Here is an 18,583-nt window from a genome sequence, read left to right on the forward strand (position 1 = left end):
ATGCTATCTACTCATTTGGCAAAGACTCCATTTTCCTTAAACATACCCAACATATCCATGACTCAGCGAATGACCCAAGAGAATGAGAGAACATATGGTCACTTAACAATGAGTCCATGATATTCATAACAGTGTGTCTAACAGAAAACACATAGAAATACCATAGGTATCACTGATGAATGGAAACCCGTAACATGAAACGTTCAAACAATCATGAAGGAAATGAAGCTCTGATTAATGCTGGAAGGATGAAGCTTATAATGATTATGTCAAGTCAAAGATACCAGACACAAAAGCCATCTACTGTAGAGCAGTTTACAGAAGTCTAGAGCAGACAAATCCATAGAAACTGGCTACCAGAGGTGCTGGTGTGGAAGTGGAGGGGGAGGGGCAGCTGGTGACAACTGTGCATTCAACTGCTAATGAGAACAAGGAGTCTTTCTTGAGTGACGAAAATATCCCGAAGACTGGGGAGTTAGCTCAGGGGTTGAATGTACCACCTGTTCTTCCAAAGGATCTGGGTTCAATTCTTAGCACCCGTACAGCAGCTCACAGCTCCAGAGGATCTGGGACATACACATGAAGATAGAACACCCCCACACCTAAGACAGTAAAAATTAATATACATATCCTAAAATTAGACACTAATGATTGAAAAATTAAATATACTGAAAGTCACTGCACCAAACACTCCTAAAATTAATTTTTAAATGTATGAATACTTCAATTAAGCTGTTACTACTTTAAAATTTTCTTTTAAAGACTGTATTACTTGTGTGTGCCCAACAAGGTCAGAGGAAGGCACTGGGAAACCCTGGAGCTGTAAGCTGCCAAATATGGATGCTGGGAACTGAACTCATTTCTCTAGAAGAGCAAAAACTGTTCTTAACCACTAAGTCATCTCTCTAGCTTCAAGCTTTTATTTTAGTTTTTGAGGGTCTTACTGTGTGGACCAGGTTGGCCTCACGTTCAGAGGTGTCAGCCTGCCTCTGTCTACTGAATGCTGGGATTAAAGGTGTGCACACCACATCTGGCAGCCTATACTTTAACCAATTATTTTATGTTTATTTTAGTGGTGGTGGGGTAGCACACATACCCTAGTGTGCCTGTAGAGGTCAGAGGACAACTTGCAGGAATTGGTTCTTAACTTTTACCATGTAGGATTCAAGGACTGAACTCAGGTTGTGGGGCTTGGCATCAAGGGCCTTTATTAACTGAATCATCTTGCCAGCCCAAAATTGTTTTTGTTTTTCTTATTTTTAATCATGTGCATGCCTCTGATGGGCGATGTCCTTCTGTATGCTGTGTTTATCTTATTGGTTGATGTAAGCAGTTTCGGCCAATGGACAGGCAGGATGAAGTCAAAAGCAGAAAGTATAGGTGGGGCTACTAGACTAGAAGGCTGGAAAGAGGAAGGCAGCAAGTCTCAAGGGGTGACATGCAGCTGCCCAGAAAGCAAGAGGTTCCGTCATCACCACTAAGACCATGTGGAGATACACAGATTAATAGAAATGGGCTAATAATTAAGAGAGAGCTAGCCAGTAAGAAGCCTGAGCAAAGTCCAGGCAGTGGTGGCGACACAGAGAAACCCTGTCTCAGAAAACAAAACAAAAGAAGCCTAAGCAGTTTATAACTTATATAAGCCTCTGTGTATTTATTTGGGACTAAATGGCTGCAGGACTGGTGGAACAAAAACTTCAGTCTCCATGACTCTCTCTGTGTGTGTGTGTGTGTGTGTGTGTGTGCGCGCGCGCATGCGCGCGCGCGTGCATCTGAGAAGGCCTGAGGAGTCCAATTCTCTGAAGCTCGTTACAAGCAATTGAGAACCACCTGACACACAAGACGGGTATGTTATTGACTCTTAGGTATCTCTCCAGCCCCTCAAAACAGCATTTTTAAATAAGTCCTACAGTAAAAATACATTTAAATATAATAACACATTTATACTATACATATACATACAATTTAATTTGGATACATAGTCTCATTTATGTATTAGTTTTTTAGCATTCTAAAAGTAAAATATTTGAGATGTGACAGACATAACCTATTTAGATAAGCACTGATATTACTAAAGTTTTAAACTTACAACCCCATTAAATGAGCAACTGTGAAGTCCTGGAATCAGTACCAATCTGCTCAATCAGCAGAGATTTATTAACTTTTTTTAATGAAGGGCTCACACAGCTTCAGGTGGCCTTGACCTGACCATCCTGACTCCAACATCCTGACTCTACCCTCCCTGGTGTGAACACTTGCGACTCTTGCAGAGGGTCAGAGTTCAGTTCTCAGCACTCACTCACTGGTGGCTCACAGTCATCTATAATTCCAGTTCCAGGAGATTCAATGTCCTCTTTGGGCCTCCTCAGGAACCAGGGATGGATGTGGTGCACATTACATACATGCAGGCAAGACACTGATGTACAGTAAATAAAAACACATCTTTAGACTGGGCGTTGGTGGCGCACACGTTTAATCCCAGCACTCGGGAGGCAGAGGCAGAGGCAGAGGCAGGCGGATCTCTGAGTTTGAGGCCAGCCTGGTCTCCAGAGCGAGTGCCAGGATAGGCTCCAAAGCTACACAGAGAAACCCTGTCTTGGAAAAAAAAAAAAAAAAAAAAAAAAAAACACTTTAAAAACATACAAATTTGACTGGGTTTTGTAACAGTAGGAACTATACCTCTATAACCTCATAACTTTCGTAAGAGACAGCATAGTCCTTCATATACCCATTATTTACTAAAAACCAATGAAATGCTTTTTTGTGATGGTTAATCTCAATTTTGGAGTTGCTGGGGACTCAGGATCGCCTATGAGGAACAACTCTGGGCGTTCCTGAGGGAATTCTGAAAGAGGATTAACCTTGGATATGAGCAGCACCACCTCATGACAGCACCACATCTCTGGACTGGAGGGAGCCGGGAGCATGGGGAGCTCAAGCCCTTCACTGCTTGCTGTGGGTACTGCTGCCACAGCTGCATACTCCTGACACCATGAGCTACGCATCTCCTGCTGTGATGAACTGCAAACACATATAAACCCTTCCTCTCTTAAGCTGTTTTGTCAGAGCAGCCATAAACATAGCTACTGTACTCTTGGAACTTTATTTGTAAAACAGAACCATTCATTAACAGTCCATCAAGATTTTGTTTCATGTACGCCCTTCAAAACTGGTAACAGTTTTTAGCTGGTAAAGAATAGGAAATATTTTATTACTTTGTGGAACAGACTGTTTTTGATACAACTACCCTACTGTCCTGTGACATGAAGGCAGCCACAATTAGCATGTAAACCCACTGAGGCCAACACTGCCCACAGAACTTTCTACAATGAAGTCTACTGAGCATCTAGAAATACGATTGTTACTGCTAAGGTTGGAAATTTTTAAATTATAGTTACTTCTTGGTGTTTACAGGTGTGGCTCTCACAAGCTCATATATTTCAATGTTTGTTCCACAGTTGACAGAACTGTTTCTGAAGGATTAGGAGGTGTGGCCTTGTTGGAGGTAAGTCACTGGCAATGGGCTTTAAGGTTTCAAAAGCTCATACCTTGCTTGTCCCTCCACCTACCTCCAACTTGTGGATAATTTGTGAGCTCTCAGTCACTGCCTCAGCACCATGCCTGCCTGCTGCCATGCTCCCCAACATTGTGGTCATGAGCTCACCCTCTGAAACTGTAAGAAAGTGCCATTAAACTAACAGTTGCTTTGGTCATGGCATCTCATCATGACAACAGAAAAGTGAAAAGTAACTAAAACAACAGGGTACCTGTTATAGGGAATCTCCAATGGGAAAATCTGAATTTTTAGATTATAAATTATGACAATTATTTGCATATAATCCACCCGTATCCTCATATGCTTACTTGCAATGCCTAATACAATGCAAATGCTACACAACAGTTGTCATTCTATTCAGAGAATAATGACAAAAAAGGTCTACAGGTTTAATAGAAAGCCTTTTTTTTTTTTCAAACATTTTCAATCAGCAGTTGGCTGAACCTATTGAGATAGAACTTGCTGATATACAGGGAGGCTGTAACGCTGGCGAGAGGCTCTGCAGGTAGAAGGCTGCAAAGCCTAACGACCTAAGTTTGATCCCCAGACCCAGACTGTGCTGGCAAGAGAACTGACTCTTTCACGTTGTCCTCTCACCTCCACATATGCCCTGCACACACTCAAGCGTGCACACGCACGAATGTGCACAGTCCCTATGAATAAGCAGGGGCGGTGGGGGGGGGGGGGCTCGCGCAGGGGGCTCATGCAGGTATGTTTCAAATGTAAACATCTGCAGGCATTAGCCAGCACCACTTTAAATAACTAACCAAATTAACCTCTGCTGAATACAGAAAGGCAAGAAGCAAACTTGTGATTTTATTACAGATAAGTGAGGAAGTAAATATGACATGACATTTCTAATAATCCAAAGAACATACCACTACATAATCACAACTCTAGAGACACCAATCACGGTTCAAGCAAGAGGATACGTGTAGAGCTCCATGTATCTGGACTTCGCCATGCTTTGTCTGGTGTACACTTGCTGAATGCCAGCTCTGAGGTCATCCCAGATCTGGTCAAGACCGATCTGCTTCAGTCCGTGGGGATTCTGACTCCTGTTGGATGACATTATGAGGGATGTTCTGAAGTTGTCCAGTACAGCAACCCTTGTAAAGACACAGCTAATTCTCCATTAGTTGAAAATAGACAGTATCATTCCAAATCTATTCACAGCAGCTCAGAAATGTTCTTTAAGTGTAGAGAGTAAAATCTCATTGCAGGCAAACCTGAAAAGGAAATAAAGGAGAACTGATCAATTCTAACTTTCTGGGGTAGGTAACAGGGCAACACAATCTGACAATCTGTAGGTGTCTGCAGGTACTTCAGACATTCTTACTTTCTATGAAAATAAAATCACTATTGGTCTGTGTATAAAATATGTTTAGACATTTCATCCAAAATCATTTATCAGTGATCTTGAAAAAAGTTGAGGAAAACAAGCTAAAGAGACTTGTCATTCTTTACCTTCTAAGTCATCAAAAGTTGAAACACAGCAATGGACCTTTATGACAGACAAACTCAAAAGACAGGACAGAGAACATGCTTTGGAAATTCCCAGAAAACTAGGAAGTTCTAGCTAACAAGTAGGAAAGGCAATGCGATCTCTTTCAGTTACCTGTGAATTTTAGGAATTCTTCACTTAGCACTTGGCAGAACAGTTAACATTGCTAAGTGTGAAGATGAAAGGACACAGGGCTTTCTTTTAACAAGAGAATTTGGGGAGAATTATCAAAATTCACAATACACCTTGGATTCAGGAGTCCTGGCTTTGAAGTTCAGCCCACACCTCACTAAGCTTGAACTTCCTAGTCTGCAAAACGGGGAGGGGAGGGATCACTTTAAGGGTATACTATATTACTCAATATATATATATATATATATATATATATATATATATATATACACACACACACACACACACACATATATATATATAATGCTTACTATATATAGTAATACATACAGTAAATGCTTACCAAATGATTGTGGTATTATCAATATGGTAATATTGTAATCACATGATTGTTATTCTAAGTGTATGGTACTACTTCAAAACACAATCTGTAATGCTTCGCTTGTGGGACCCACTGATCAAGGGCCTTATAGAATACCATAGTGTATTTAGTAGGTACTTCACAATGTGCACATACATTAGAATTGCTATACATAGCAGACTAAAATGTAAAGGTTTTAAGTAAGTATTTCCAAGTGCAAACAACAACAACAAACTCCACTGAGTTTTTTTAATGGCTTCACAAACTAAAATGCCAATGAAGTAAATGGGTTGAGAGATATCAGCACAGGCTGCTAGTCTAAGCTGGAGATACCTCAAGTCATTCAGCCCATTGTATCTCCTGATCAAAGATATGAAGCTCCACACAAGGCAAGGCCTGTTGAAGGCCCTTGTAGGTCAGGCATAAAAATTAAGTTTTGACTACTGAAACTTCAATTATCTCTAACATTCATAATGTGATCTATAGGACTGAATATTCTATGAAACCATTTTATTTCATACATTCAAATATGTTCAAATGTGAAATATAACCAATACAATGCAAGACTTCTTTAAATATAAAGAAAGCAACAACTCAGCAAATGTTTCCTACAGTTTCATTCTTCCTTTTATTCACCGTGGGGGAAATCACAGTACCACCCCACTTGATAATAATCAGCATTTAGACTGGTGTTCCACCTACGAGCATCAACTTCTACACTCACTTCCCCCATCACTTCTTTGCTTATTTCCCCCATGAGGAACTTAAATTCATCCAAACTAGAATCAACAGTGCAGTTACTTCTAATTGTTACCAACAACGGAGTAAACTACCACCCACCTGAATTACTGAATTACTTTTCCAAAGTGGGAAAGCCACTGTATCCATCTTTTAGGACTTTTGGAAGGATTCTGATACAGAGTGTATTGATGTTGTCAAGGACGTGTCACATTGATTAGTTCTGTTGTTTCTCCAGTGATCATCACCATTTCTCTAAATTGGACTCTCGTCCATCTGTCTATCTGTACCAGGTCCCTGTCCCTTTTTAAAGCACCAGAGCCTGAAACTGTCATCCTAATTCCTAATGAATGGTCCCACATGGTCCCGCAAGCTGTCCCTCTGACACCCACACACTTGCACAGCACACGAACAGTGTGCTGGACACACACTCCATGCAGCGCTTTGTACTGCCCCCTTTCTGTATTCTGTGCCTTATTTCTAACTGCCCGCTCCCTTTTCTCTAGTTACCCAAAGTGAGTATCCAAAAATTCATACGCATAAGCAATCAATCTGAGGTCCTCAAAGATCTATCTAGATAAGTGGGCAAGCATAAAGAACAGTCTTCCCTTACATTTTTAATATCCCTCAGAGAGCCTCACACCAGTATGTTGTAACTAACATGGCAGAGGACTCTAAATCTAAGTCTGAAAGGAACTGTCAGACATAAGCACCCTGCAGAAGTGTCTGGAGGGCAGGTCAAAAGCTGAACCTTAAACAGTGTAGGTGGAACAGTTTTCTTAAGTTATAGGCATTAGTAAGATAAAGAGCAGAAAGCCAACTGGGCTGAAAAGGTGTTTGTGATTCAGGCCATAAAACCCAAGACCAGCCAAGGAGTGAACTCTGTCACTGCTTCACTGGGTCTCCAAACTTGCTCCAAACTTGCAGGGACAAGGATGGCAGGCAGGGCAGGCAGCTTATAGCTAAAGTGCAGTCTATATTACTTACCTCTGAGCAGTCTATCCACACAGGACACCTCAGCATGCTAGGGTTGCCCACCAGACAACTCCAATAGTCAGAAGAGGCTGCGGCTTTAGTTTGCCAGCCTAGGTCATATGTATGCAGATACAAGTGTGTGCTTAATCTGACTTTACAGCACCCAATGCTGGTGAAATGAACTGACTATAAAACTAGAGCAGTAAAGCAGAATATTGATATCCTCAAATAACTGGCTTATTGTCACTGTTGATTTTTCATTTTTCAGAAATACACTAGTTTACCAACTATACATCCTCTATCTTGTAACTAAGTCACCTAAAAACCTGAAAACTTCAGCAGATTTTGTAAGTCAGAATTCAGGTAGTTTTAACTAAGAAGTAAAAACGTTTAACACACATCCAGAAGGCTTGAAAGCTCTCCAAAACTCACAGTTAATTTCAACAAGATCTTAACAAGGCATACTTAGGAAATCAGGCTATTTCTAAGCACTGTTGGTATTACAGGATTACCAACCCGGTGACAAAGTTCCCCAAGTTGTAGAGAACACATCACCTGCAGATTTGCTACTTCACAATCTGCGAATATGTTCCAAACAGCCTGCAGGTTAGGTTGCCAGTGAGGAAAGTGATGCCAGATAAGGCAGCTAATGGTTCCCTTACCACTCCAGGGTTCTCTAGGAACCCCAGCCATACAAGCTCCTTCTAATTTCTGGAAAATGCATAGGTCACATATTCTTTTCTGATAGGCAACCAAGGCACAAAACATCACCAACCAAGGACAGAGACCGATGGCAGAGTCAAATTGTACCTTCATACTGGCACATGAAGCCTATGTGAATTACAACAGCTTCCAGTCTTCAATTTTGTCTTGAGAAACTAAGATGGGAATGGAACACAGCAGTAAAAACAAACAGGTCAAAGAGAAGAGGCTGTATACTCAAGGAGCAGGACAGCCTCCACTATGCTAGACTTGGCTATCTCAGAGCCATCAATTTCATTAACCTAAAGGTCAGAAAGCTGTATGTGTTTCTTCAGGCATCACTCCCCTGAAAACAGACCACGAAGAATACAAAATCTTAAGACTTTTAAGTACATCTCTACTCAAAGGCAGAATCCATAAACCTTAAGGTAATAACTATGTCCTCATCTCAATTATCCCTCAAGCACTCCAAAATGTGCCGTTCCTGCCTTCATTTCTATAAACTGAGACTAAACACATTTCGCTGATGCTGTTGCTGAAGCCAAAGCTGAGAAGTGTTAAAGTGAGATGATTCAAATAAGAGCTGTAACAGGAATACAAGAATCAGGGGTTTTCATGGAAAGACTGCAACTGCTTTGGTTAGGTTGACTGTTGCTGAAACAAAAAGAAAAACTAGCAAGACAAAATGCTATGTCACTTTCTAAAATTAAACCCTAGAGTTAATGAAAAAGTACATTGAAAATTTGCTTTTAAATTAAAATAAGACTAAATTTAGCCGTTCTATTTTGGTCACTTATTGTACATTTGTGGGTGTGGTGTGGATGAAGGCCAGTGGTTGATGTGGGATGTCTTCCTTAACTGCTCTCCACCATACACACTGAGGCAGGCAGTCTCTCTCACTTAAACCCAAAGTTTGCCAATTTGGCTAGTCTAGTGAGCCAGCTTGCTCTGAGGATCATGACTCTGTCTTCCAAGTGCTGGAAATACTGGAAATACTGGAAAACCAGGCCCACCAGGCGTTTACTTGGGATTAAGAATATAAAGTCTGTTCCTTACATTTGTGTGACATGTGACTTACCCAGGGAACCAGCTCCCTAGTCTTAGTACAATAACATTTTAATATGATAAAAATTTAAATGATTCTGGGCATTACTGAATAAATTATTCATTTTCTACTTCTTTGTCAAAAGTATTCACAACACCCTAGCTTTCACTTACAGTTCGGTACATATTTACGAAATGTACAGTAAAATCATTCAGACCTAAAGGAACTCCTGCAAGTGTACAACAGACTTTGGATCCTCTGTTTATAAGAATAGGGAAGACAGCCCACATGTCCACCAGCAGAATTCACAAATACGCTATGTAATAGCTAATGAATTAGTTACTTATTTTCTTTCTGTGACAAAATACCTGACATAATTTAAAAGAACAAGAATTCATTCTAGTCATAGTTACAGAGGTCTACCAGGCATCAGGGTAGGCAGGTGTGACTGAGTGCCAATCGCCTTCAGGAGTGGTCTTCTCTCTCCTGTTGGCTAATCCTGAAAAAGGCCTCACAGATACATTGTGTTTTGCTAATGTCTCAGGAACTTCTCAATCCAATTAAACTGACAATCAAGATTAGCCATCATAGGACCACTCATCCACCTGACATCCAAACACATCTCCCTAAACTACAACAGTCCATCCCTGGCCCTCAAAATGCTCATGCCCACCTCATAATGCAAAATGCATTCAGTCTTTCTCTAAGATTCTCCAGAGCCTCATAGTTCTAACACTTTTCAAAGTCCAAGTTCAAAGATTCCTCTGACCCTCAAGGCAAACTCATAACTATGAGTCCCTAAAAAACCTAAAAAGCAAGTCATACAATTCTAGGATACAATGGCACAGAACACTCCTGCTCTGAAAGATAGGAAATGGAAACAGAAAAGAAGTCAGGACTAAGAGGCAGCAAATCTGAGTCATGTGTAGTGTCTAAAGATGTCTGTCCTGTGTCAAGGAGCTTCCACAACGGTACCTGGGTGCCACAGCGGGCCACCTGGCCTCTCTTGTCAGTCTGACTGTGGCCTTTAGGTTTCCTTGGAAATGTCTCATGTTCCTGGCATCTTTAGCAGGTTTAGACTTCACCTTCAAGTGTGTGCACCACATGGCCTTCTCATTCAGACACTGGCACCTGGCTTCCAGCTTTCCTTTGGGGTCTGGGTGAATTTTCTATGATCTCATTCATGAGAGCATTTACCATGCCTGGAAAGTCTGCACCATGCAGTTAAGTTTGTCAGTTCAAGCAATAGACTGGGGCCTTTAGGATAAAAGTCACATTGGCCTTCAAGCACAGGCATGGTGAGGTAAGTCCTGGGGAAATTCTGAGGTGTTCCTATGGGAGCAGGGTACCCTTATAAGTCTTCTTCTCAAGGGAAAATCAACCAAATTCACTCCTTCACACCCTTGAGCCTGTGATGGGTGGTACCTAGTTAACTGTTGTGCCTTTGTTGCAAAAATCCTATCTGAAACCTCCTAAGCAGCCTTTCCTTCCTTCTTTCTGATGGGTCTGCTACCTGACTTCCCTGTTAGTTAAAGGAAGGCTCTGTTATCCAACTCAAAACTGTGAGAGCACCAGTTTTTCCTTAAACTACTTACACATCACACCCTTCTTTATTTTTCTCCCTGGACCCTGAAAAGGGTTTGTTTTACAGACCAAGTCTAGCCTCATGACCCATCTCTCCTCCACCTTCAAACAAATATCATTTCTCCTATTTCCCACCCTGGTAAGAGAGGTGGCTTTGATTCCTCTTGTTCTTATCCCAACATAGAGTCATTTTATTAATTTTAGCTTTGCCATTATCTCTTAAATCCAGTCAGTCTCTGTATGCCCAGGACTACTAGAGATTGGACATTATCTCCACCTGGGTCATTAACATTAAAGGGTCTTGCCTGTTGTCACTGTCACCAATCTTGCCCTTCTAATCAAATTTCCACACTGCTGCTCCAGGAAATCTCTACAGTACAGACATCCACATTTGCTAAATGATTTAATGACTTTCTACAGCCGGCTTTTGATGCACCTTTCCCTAACCATTCTCAGACATTCCATCATGTACAACTATCTCATGTCTACTTATCAACCACTCAAAGAAAGGAACGAATATTCACTATAGAGTATTACACTAGCCGACACAAACAGCACTTTTTGTTTTGTTCAGAGGCAGGGTCTTAAGTTTCGATGTGTTGCCCAAAACTCAAGATTCTCCTGAACAGCAGGGTGTACAGGTGTGCACCACCATACCTGTTCTGATAGAAGCTGCTTCAGCTAATCTAATCCTTACAATAATCTAATTAGCTGCTTAAATTAACCTTACAATAACCAAACTCTCCGAATGGCACTGTCTACATCTTACAAACAAGGAAACTCGGGCTCAGAGACATTAAATATTTTGCCCAAACTCAGTATTACTGAATGGCAAGGATTTCAACCTAAGACTTGAAATTCTGGAATCTATTTTCTATCCCTGCTACAAGTTGTTTCCTTAGGAAGGTGGAGCCTCTAATTCCACGTCCTCAAAGAGTCTGTTTCCAAGAGTTACTCTCTTTAATTCAGACTGCAAATAGGCATAGGAAATACTTTAGGCTGTAGAACTGGATGTAGCCTTGGCTGTATAACTCTAACTTTCCTAGAGATAATTTAATTATAAATTTAAACAAGTATATTTTAAGGTATATATATCACCTAAACAAAGCTACTAAGAGGGAAGGGGAGACTAGTGAGATGGCTCAGCAAGTAAGAGCACTGGCTGCTCATCCATAGGACCTGAGTTTGGTTCTCAGCACACAGGGATCTCACAACCATCATCAACTCCAGTTCCAAGGGATCCAGTGCCCTCTTGTAGCATCCCTGGGCACCAGACATACATACAGGCAAAACACTCATACACTAAAACAAAAATTCCTGGGGAGGGGGGGCACAGAAGGATGGGGGAATAACCAAACTCAAACATGTTACTTTTAAATTTTTATGAGTTGAATCTAGTTCATTCACAGAAATGAGAACATCGCCACTAGATGACTTGAGTTCTACATATAAGTGCTTTAACCTAACCCTAAAAGGCACATTACTGAGCACGCTAACTTAAAGCTTACCCTATCATCAGCACAGGTGTTGATCCTGCCTTGCAACAATATATAAACAGGAAAAAGAACAATTTCAAAGATCATGTGATATACATAATCTATCACCTTACTAAAGACATAGATAACAATGGCAACAAAAGTTCAGAAGGGAAAGAAATCTTGTGTGGCCATACGATCAAGAAAGGCGGCTTTCAAACTGAATGATTCCTGTCTTTTAGCAAGGTGACTGTCTCTTAAACAGCCAGAGTACTAACGGGGAAGAACAGTAAATGGGGGTCAATCATGTAAGGTTGGGGAGGAACGTGTGCAAAAAGCTGTGCAAGGCAGGGAGGGTGCGTTTGTGCTAAGTGCACACAGGCCTTTAGTCCACTGCTGTGATTAGAAAAGGGTTCTACTAACCTGAGTTTATAAATTAATGTTAGTCTGACAACTTGTGAGGGTTACCCTGGAGAGGACACAGGCAATCAAACTAGCAGGAACCTCAACAAGAGAATTACCATAATGGCTCAATACCCACAACAGCAATGGAAAACAAAAGGCAGACGAGAAAGACCTGAAGAATTGGGTAAGTGAACCTAATGTGTAAGAGAGGCACAAAGAGGGAAAGATGACAACAGCTGCCTCAAATTTGTACTTGCAAACCTCCAAATTTCTCCTTCAGCTCCAGGACAGACAATAACGTTATTAACATTCAAGGGGCTGCAGAGAGGGCTTGGCTGTTAGGAATGTTTGGGGCTCTTGCAGAGGACCAGAGTTCCCAGCACAAATATCAATCAGGCAGTGCACAACTACTTGCAACTTAAACTCCAGATCTGACAATGTCTCTTTTGGATTTGGAGGGAACCTGTGTAGCACGAATTCTAATTGTTCTTAATAATAAAAGCCTGGAGACAGATATTCGGGGATGAAAGCGGAAAGAAGCAGAGACTCAGACACTAGATTTCTTAGCCAGAGGCGATCCTGTCCTCAGACTTCCTCTGCTCCAGTCTCCTCCCACCCTCTAGCTCTCTCTCCACTTCCCTAGGGTTGGGATTAGAGGCATGGGATCCCAAGTGCTGGGATCACCTCTGTGTGAGCACTATTTCTCTTTTAACAGATTCAATCTCATGTAGGCCAGGGTGGCCTGGAACTCACAGAGATTTGTCTGCCTCTGTCTCCTGAATGCTGGGATTAAAGGTGTGTGTCACCACTGCATGGCCTCCATGGCTAGCTAATGGCTCAGCTCTGCACTGTGATCTTCAGGCAAGCTTTATTTATTATAGCATAAACAAAATATCACCACAAACCTGTATGTACACATGTGCATACACCTCTCCTTATATACACAAAATTTGAAATAAAAAATCTTTAAAAAAATTCAACCTAGCTATAACTCATAGAAATATTCATTAATACAAGTTAGCTTTTTTCCCCTTAAAAATGGAAACATTTACCCTTCCACCCAGAAATCCACTTCTAGCAATCTCTCCCCCAAATAAATAAGCCAAAATCACAAGAAGTTGTAAATTCAAGTTTAGTCACTTGCAGTGGTCAAAAGACTAGCAATTGGTCAAAAAAATTCCACCAAAAGGGGACAAGTAGAACCTCACTTTGGTATGCCCACACCATGCTGGCCTGTGCAATTATGCAAAGGAGTGAGGAGGGCCTCTGGGTACTGACCACACAAAGACTTCTCAGCAAACATTAGCTGATCAAAGCAGGAGAACTTCTATGCATGGGGAAAAGCAAATACCAACATATAGGCACAAGCATATTTGTTCTTAGGAAGATAAATTAAAAATTTTTAAAAAAAGCCACCTTCAAAGGAGGAAGGGCACTGGCTGGGGAGCTAGGTGACGTGTGAGACCTCAGTGGGCTCTGTGGGTAGAACTCAGGGGCATTAGACTGATGAAAGAGCTCAAGGGTAAAGTTCACACGTGAAAGCCTGATGTGAGTTCAGGAGAGAGAGAACTGACTCCTGAAAGTTATCTTCTGACTTCCGTATGAACACAGTTGCACCCTCTCACACTCATACACTGATAAATTCCAGGACACTGTGAATGAAGAAAGAAAATGCCATCTTTATTTTCACTAACCTGTCTGAAATGTGACAATCCCCTGAGCATGAATGCTGGCAAGAGACCACAGCATTTTGCAGTGCTCTTCATTAAGAAACTGAAGTAAAGGCAAGGCAGTTACTACTTTTAATCCCAGAACTCAGGAAGCAGAGGCAGGCAGATCTTTGTGAGTTTAAGGCCAGCCTGAAAATCTACAGAGGGAATTCCAGGACAGCCAGGACTACAGAGAAACCCTATTTGAAAACGAGGGGGGAGGGGGAGGGACACTGCAATGATTTTCATTGTCCTGTGACAGTTATTGCCAGTATCATTTCTACTCACCAATACTGATATTACAGTAGTTAAGAACACACTCATTAGCAGTTTTTTTTTAAATGGGAAGTAAATGCTAAGCCTCAGATGGACACGTCTGTTACATTTGAACATTTCTCATGGTCCAAAAACAAAACAAATTCAAAAACTGGGCTGGAGACATGGCTCAACAGTTAAGAGCACTGACTGTTCTTTCAGAGGACCTGGGTTCCATTCCCAGCACCCACATGGTAGCTCACAACCATCTGAAACTTCAGTTCCAGGGGACCCAATACCCTCTTCTGACCTTCAAAACAGGCACCAGGCATAAATGTGGTATACACACATACATGCAGGCAAAACTCCTATACACATAACTTTTAAAAACTAAGCAAAAAATGTATATTGTAAAAGCTATAAAAACAAAGCTGCCTGTATGATCTCAACCAATTGTACCCAGTTTAGACAATCACCTAACATCATATTGCAAACAAACATGGAGTTCAAAAATGTGTTAATTCACAACAGTTCTAGACAATCTAAATGATCATTTAGGCACCTATAAGTGGGTTTCTGTGAAACTTTCTTAAAAGACATCAAAAATCAGGAAGCCTGAAACAACTTAATGTGGGCAGTAAGTTATGTGAAGAAGCACTACCTAGAAGGGACATAAAGGGCTTAATTTTACATATGTTAACTTTGGAAAGAATTCAAAAATGAAAATGCCCAAATATACAGTTTAAAATATAAAAGTTGGCACAGGACCTTTACCCACTGAGCTGTCTCACTGGCCATGTTATTTGGGTAATCAATGTTTTATTAAGTAAGTTTTACATTTTCACCTGGAAATGTATCATATTTACTTTTTCTATTGCTGCAATAAAATACCCTGACAAAGGCAACTCAAAGAAGGCAGGCTTTATTTTGTATCATTTTAAGGGTACAGCCATTGTGAAGGGGAAGGCATGGTTGGCAGGAGTATGAGGCAATTGGTCACATTGCACCCAGTCAGGAAGCAGAGACTGATAAAAAGTCTATGCTCAGGTAGCTTTCTCCTCTTTATCGACTTCAGGATTCTAGCTGGAGGAACAGTACTGCCCATCCCAACCGACTCTAGATAATTCCTCATAGATATGCCCAGAGATTTGTTTCTATGTTGACTCTAAATCCCATCGACTTGACAAATGACTATCTGTAAACAGAAAATCTCACTCCCTTAGAGGTTTCATGAAAGCAAACCATTGATCCACAGGTCCATGGTTCCAGAGCTGGAGTTGGTGCCTGGTTGACAGTTCAACCTTCAGCACTCAACGTACCATGGCATAATACAGATATTCTAGGAATACAATTGTGAGAACACAATGGACTCTGAGGATACTTTGCTCACAACCATTTGTAACTCCAGGCCCAGGAAATTCAATACTTTCTTCTGGATACTGCCACCTAGCACACACATGATACACACATACACATGTGGGCAAATGCTCATACACATAAAATAAAATCTAAAAATTTGGGAGAAATAACGTTATCCAAACAAGCTGTACAAATTATAAAACTGATGGTATTTGAAAGTTAAGAAAGAAGACCATGACCCACCATCCTGGGGGAGATCAAGAGCAAATAAGTACACTGAGCTTCACAGTTCTGTCTTGTTCCCAGGACTTTCTGAAAGTTAGCCGAGCTCTGAAATCAGACCTCAGATTTTTACAAAATGAATCCAGCAGCCTTCTCCTTTTGATCATTCTTCTTCTTCTTCTTCTTGATTATTTAATATAAATATTTACACAATCATTCTCTCAAACATACATTTTTCAACTACAGAAAACCTCAGATAGCATAAAATATGGAATTTACTCATAGGAACATCTAGTAATTAGTAAATAATTTTTGTTCTCTTAGAACTGGTACCAGATGATTATTAGAAGAATATCTCTGTTACACCAAAATATCTAAAAAGCATTAAAAATACTAAAATCAGCCGGGCGGTGGTGGTACACGCCTTTAATCCCAGCACTGACGGATCTCTGTGAGTTCAAGGCCAGCCTCGAGGTCTACAGAGTGAGTTCCAGGACAGCCTCCAAAGCTACAGAGAGAAACCCTGTCTCGAAAAACCAAAAACAGAGGAAACAATGAAAGCTCATAGGACCTGGCAAGGTATGTATTACAGGATGAGTATTTCTTATTCAAATGCTCAGAACCAGAGTGTCTTTTTTTTTTCTTCCAGACTTTGGAATGTCATAGGCACATACATGTGAGATATCTTGGATGTGGGGCTCAAATCTAAACACCAACTTGATTTATATTCTGCACACACTTTACAAAACACAGGCTGAAATGAAGGTAATCTTATATAGCATTATCAGTGTTATCAGTGTGTGAGTGTTTTGACAGTGACAAGTCACATGAAATTTAATGTCAAAAATCAGGTGTTCGTAGGTGTGTGGGTTAATATCAGGATTTTCAACTCTATTCCACTGGTCTACCTGTCTATTTTTGTGCCAATACCAAGCTGTTTTCACGACTATAGCTCTGTAATAGAGCTTGAAATCAGGGATGGTGATGCCTCCAGAAGTTCCTTTATTGTACAGGGTTGTTTTGGCTATCCTGGGTCTTTTGTTTCTCCATATAAAGTTGAGAATTGTTCTTTCAAGGTCAGTGAAGAATTGTGTTGGGATTTTGATGGGGATTGCATTGAATCTGTAGATTGCTTTTGGCAAGATTGCCATTTTTACTATGTTGATCCTACCTATCCAAGAGCATGGGAGATCTTTCCATTTTCTGGTATCTTCTTTAATTTCTTTCTTTAGAGACTCAAAATTCTTACGGTACAGGTCTTTCACTTTTTTAGTTAGTGTTACCCCAAGGTATTTTATGTTGTTTGTGGCAATTGTAAAGGACGATGCTTCTCTGATTTCTTTCTCCACCAATGTGTCATCCATATATAGTAGGACTACGGATTTTTTTGAGTTAATCTTGTATCCTGCCACTATGCTGAAGGTGTTTATCAGCTGTAGGAGTTCCCTGGTAGAGTTTTTCAGGTCACTTATGTAGACTATCATATCATCTGCAAATAGTGAGACTTTGACTTCTTCCTTTCTGACTTGTATTCCCTTGATCTCCTTTTGTTGTCTTATTTTTAACAAACAATCCAAATACATATGCTGGAACAAAGAGAACATCTTCAACAAATGGTGCTGGCATAACTGGATGCAAACATGTAGAAGACTACAGATAGACCCAAGCCTTTCACCCTGCACAAAACTTGAGTCAAAATGGATCAAAGACCTCAATATAAACCTAGCTACATGGAACTTATTAGAAGACAAAGTGGGAAATACCCTCGAATTAATTGGTACGGAGACTGCTTCCTGAACATAACACCAGTAGCACAGACCCTGAGATCAACAATAAATGGGACCTCCTGAAACTGAGAAGCTTCTGTAAGGCAAAGGACACAGTCAGTAAGGCAAAACGGCAGCCCACAGACTGGGAAAAGATATTTACCAACCCCACATCTGACAGAGGGCAGATCTCCAAAATATACAAAGAACTCAAGAAGCTATTCTCCAAAACACCAAACAATCCAATTAAAAAGTGGGGTACTAAATAGACAATTCTCAATAGAGGAATCTAAAATGGCTGAAAGACACATAAGAAAGTATTCAACATCCTTAGCCATCAGGGAAATGCAAATCAAAACAACTCTGAGATACCATCTTACTCCTGTCAGAATGGCTAAAATCAAAAACACCAATGACAGTTTATGCTGGAGAGGATGTGGAGAAAGAGGAACACTCCTCCACTGCTGGTGGGAGTGCCAACTTGCACAGCCACTTTGGAAATCAGTATGGCGACTCAAGAAAATGGGAATGAGTCTACCACAAAATCCAGCAATTCCACTTCTAGGATATACCCAAAAGAAGCACATTCATACAACAAGGACATCTGTTCAACGATGTTCATAGCAGCACTATTTGTAATAGCCAGAAACTGGAAGCAGCCTAGATGCCCCTCACCTGAAGAATGGATAGAGAAAATGTGGTACATTTACACAATGGAGTACTACTCAGTGGGAAAAACAATGGAATCTTGAAATTTGCAGGAAAATGGATGGAACTCAAAGAAACCATTCTGAG

The 18,583-nt window shown here is 40.8% G+C and overlaps 1 protein-coding gene across 3 annotated transcripts in view; it reads right to left on the reverse strand.

Moving 5' to 3' along the window:
• Cul1 (cullin 1) overlaps nucleotides 1–18,583 on the reverse strand; it is a 65,485-nt gene that overhangs the window by 35,109 nt on the left and 11,793 nt on the right. For all 3 annotated transcript variants that reach the window (XM_027389800.2, XM_027389799.2, XM_027389801.2), the window contains exon 2: nucleotides 4,489–4,785. In XM_027389800.2, the coding sequence (XP_027245601.1) occupies nucleotides 4,489–4,628 (140 nt within the window). In that variant the 5' untranslated portion in view covers nucleotides 4,629–4,785. The remainder of the gene's footprint in view (nucleotides 1–4,488; nucleotides 4,786–18,583) is intronic.

This window comes from Cricetulus griseus (assembly GCF_003668045.3).
Source record: "Cricetulus griseus strain 17A/GY chromosome 1 unlocalized genomic scaffold, alternate assembly CriGri-PICRH-1.0 chr1_0, whole genome shotgun sequence".
In the NCBI taxonomy this organism is placed as follows: Eukaryota; Metazoa; Chordata; class Mammalia; order Rodentia; family Cricetidae; genus Cricetulus; species Cricetulus griseus.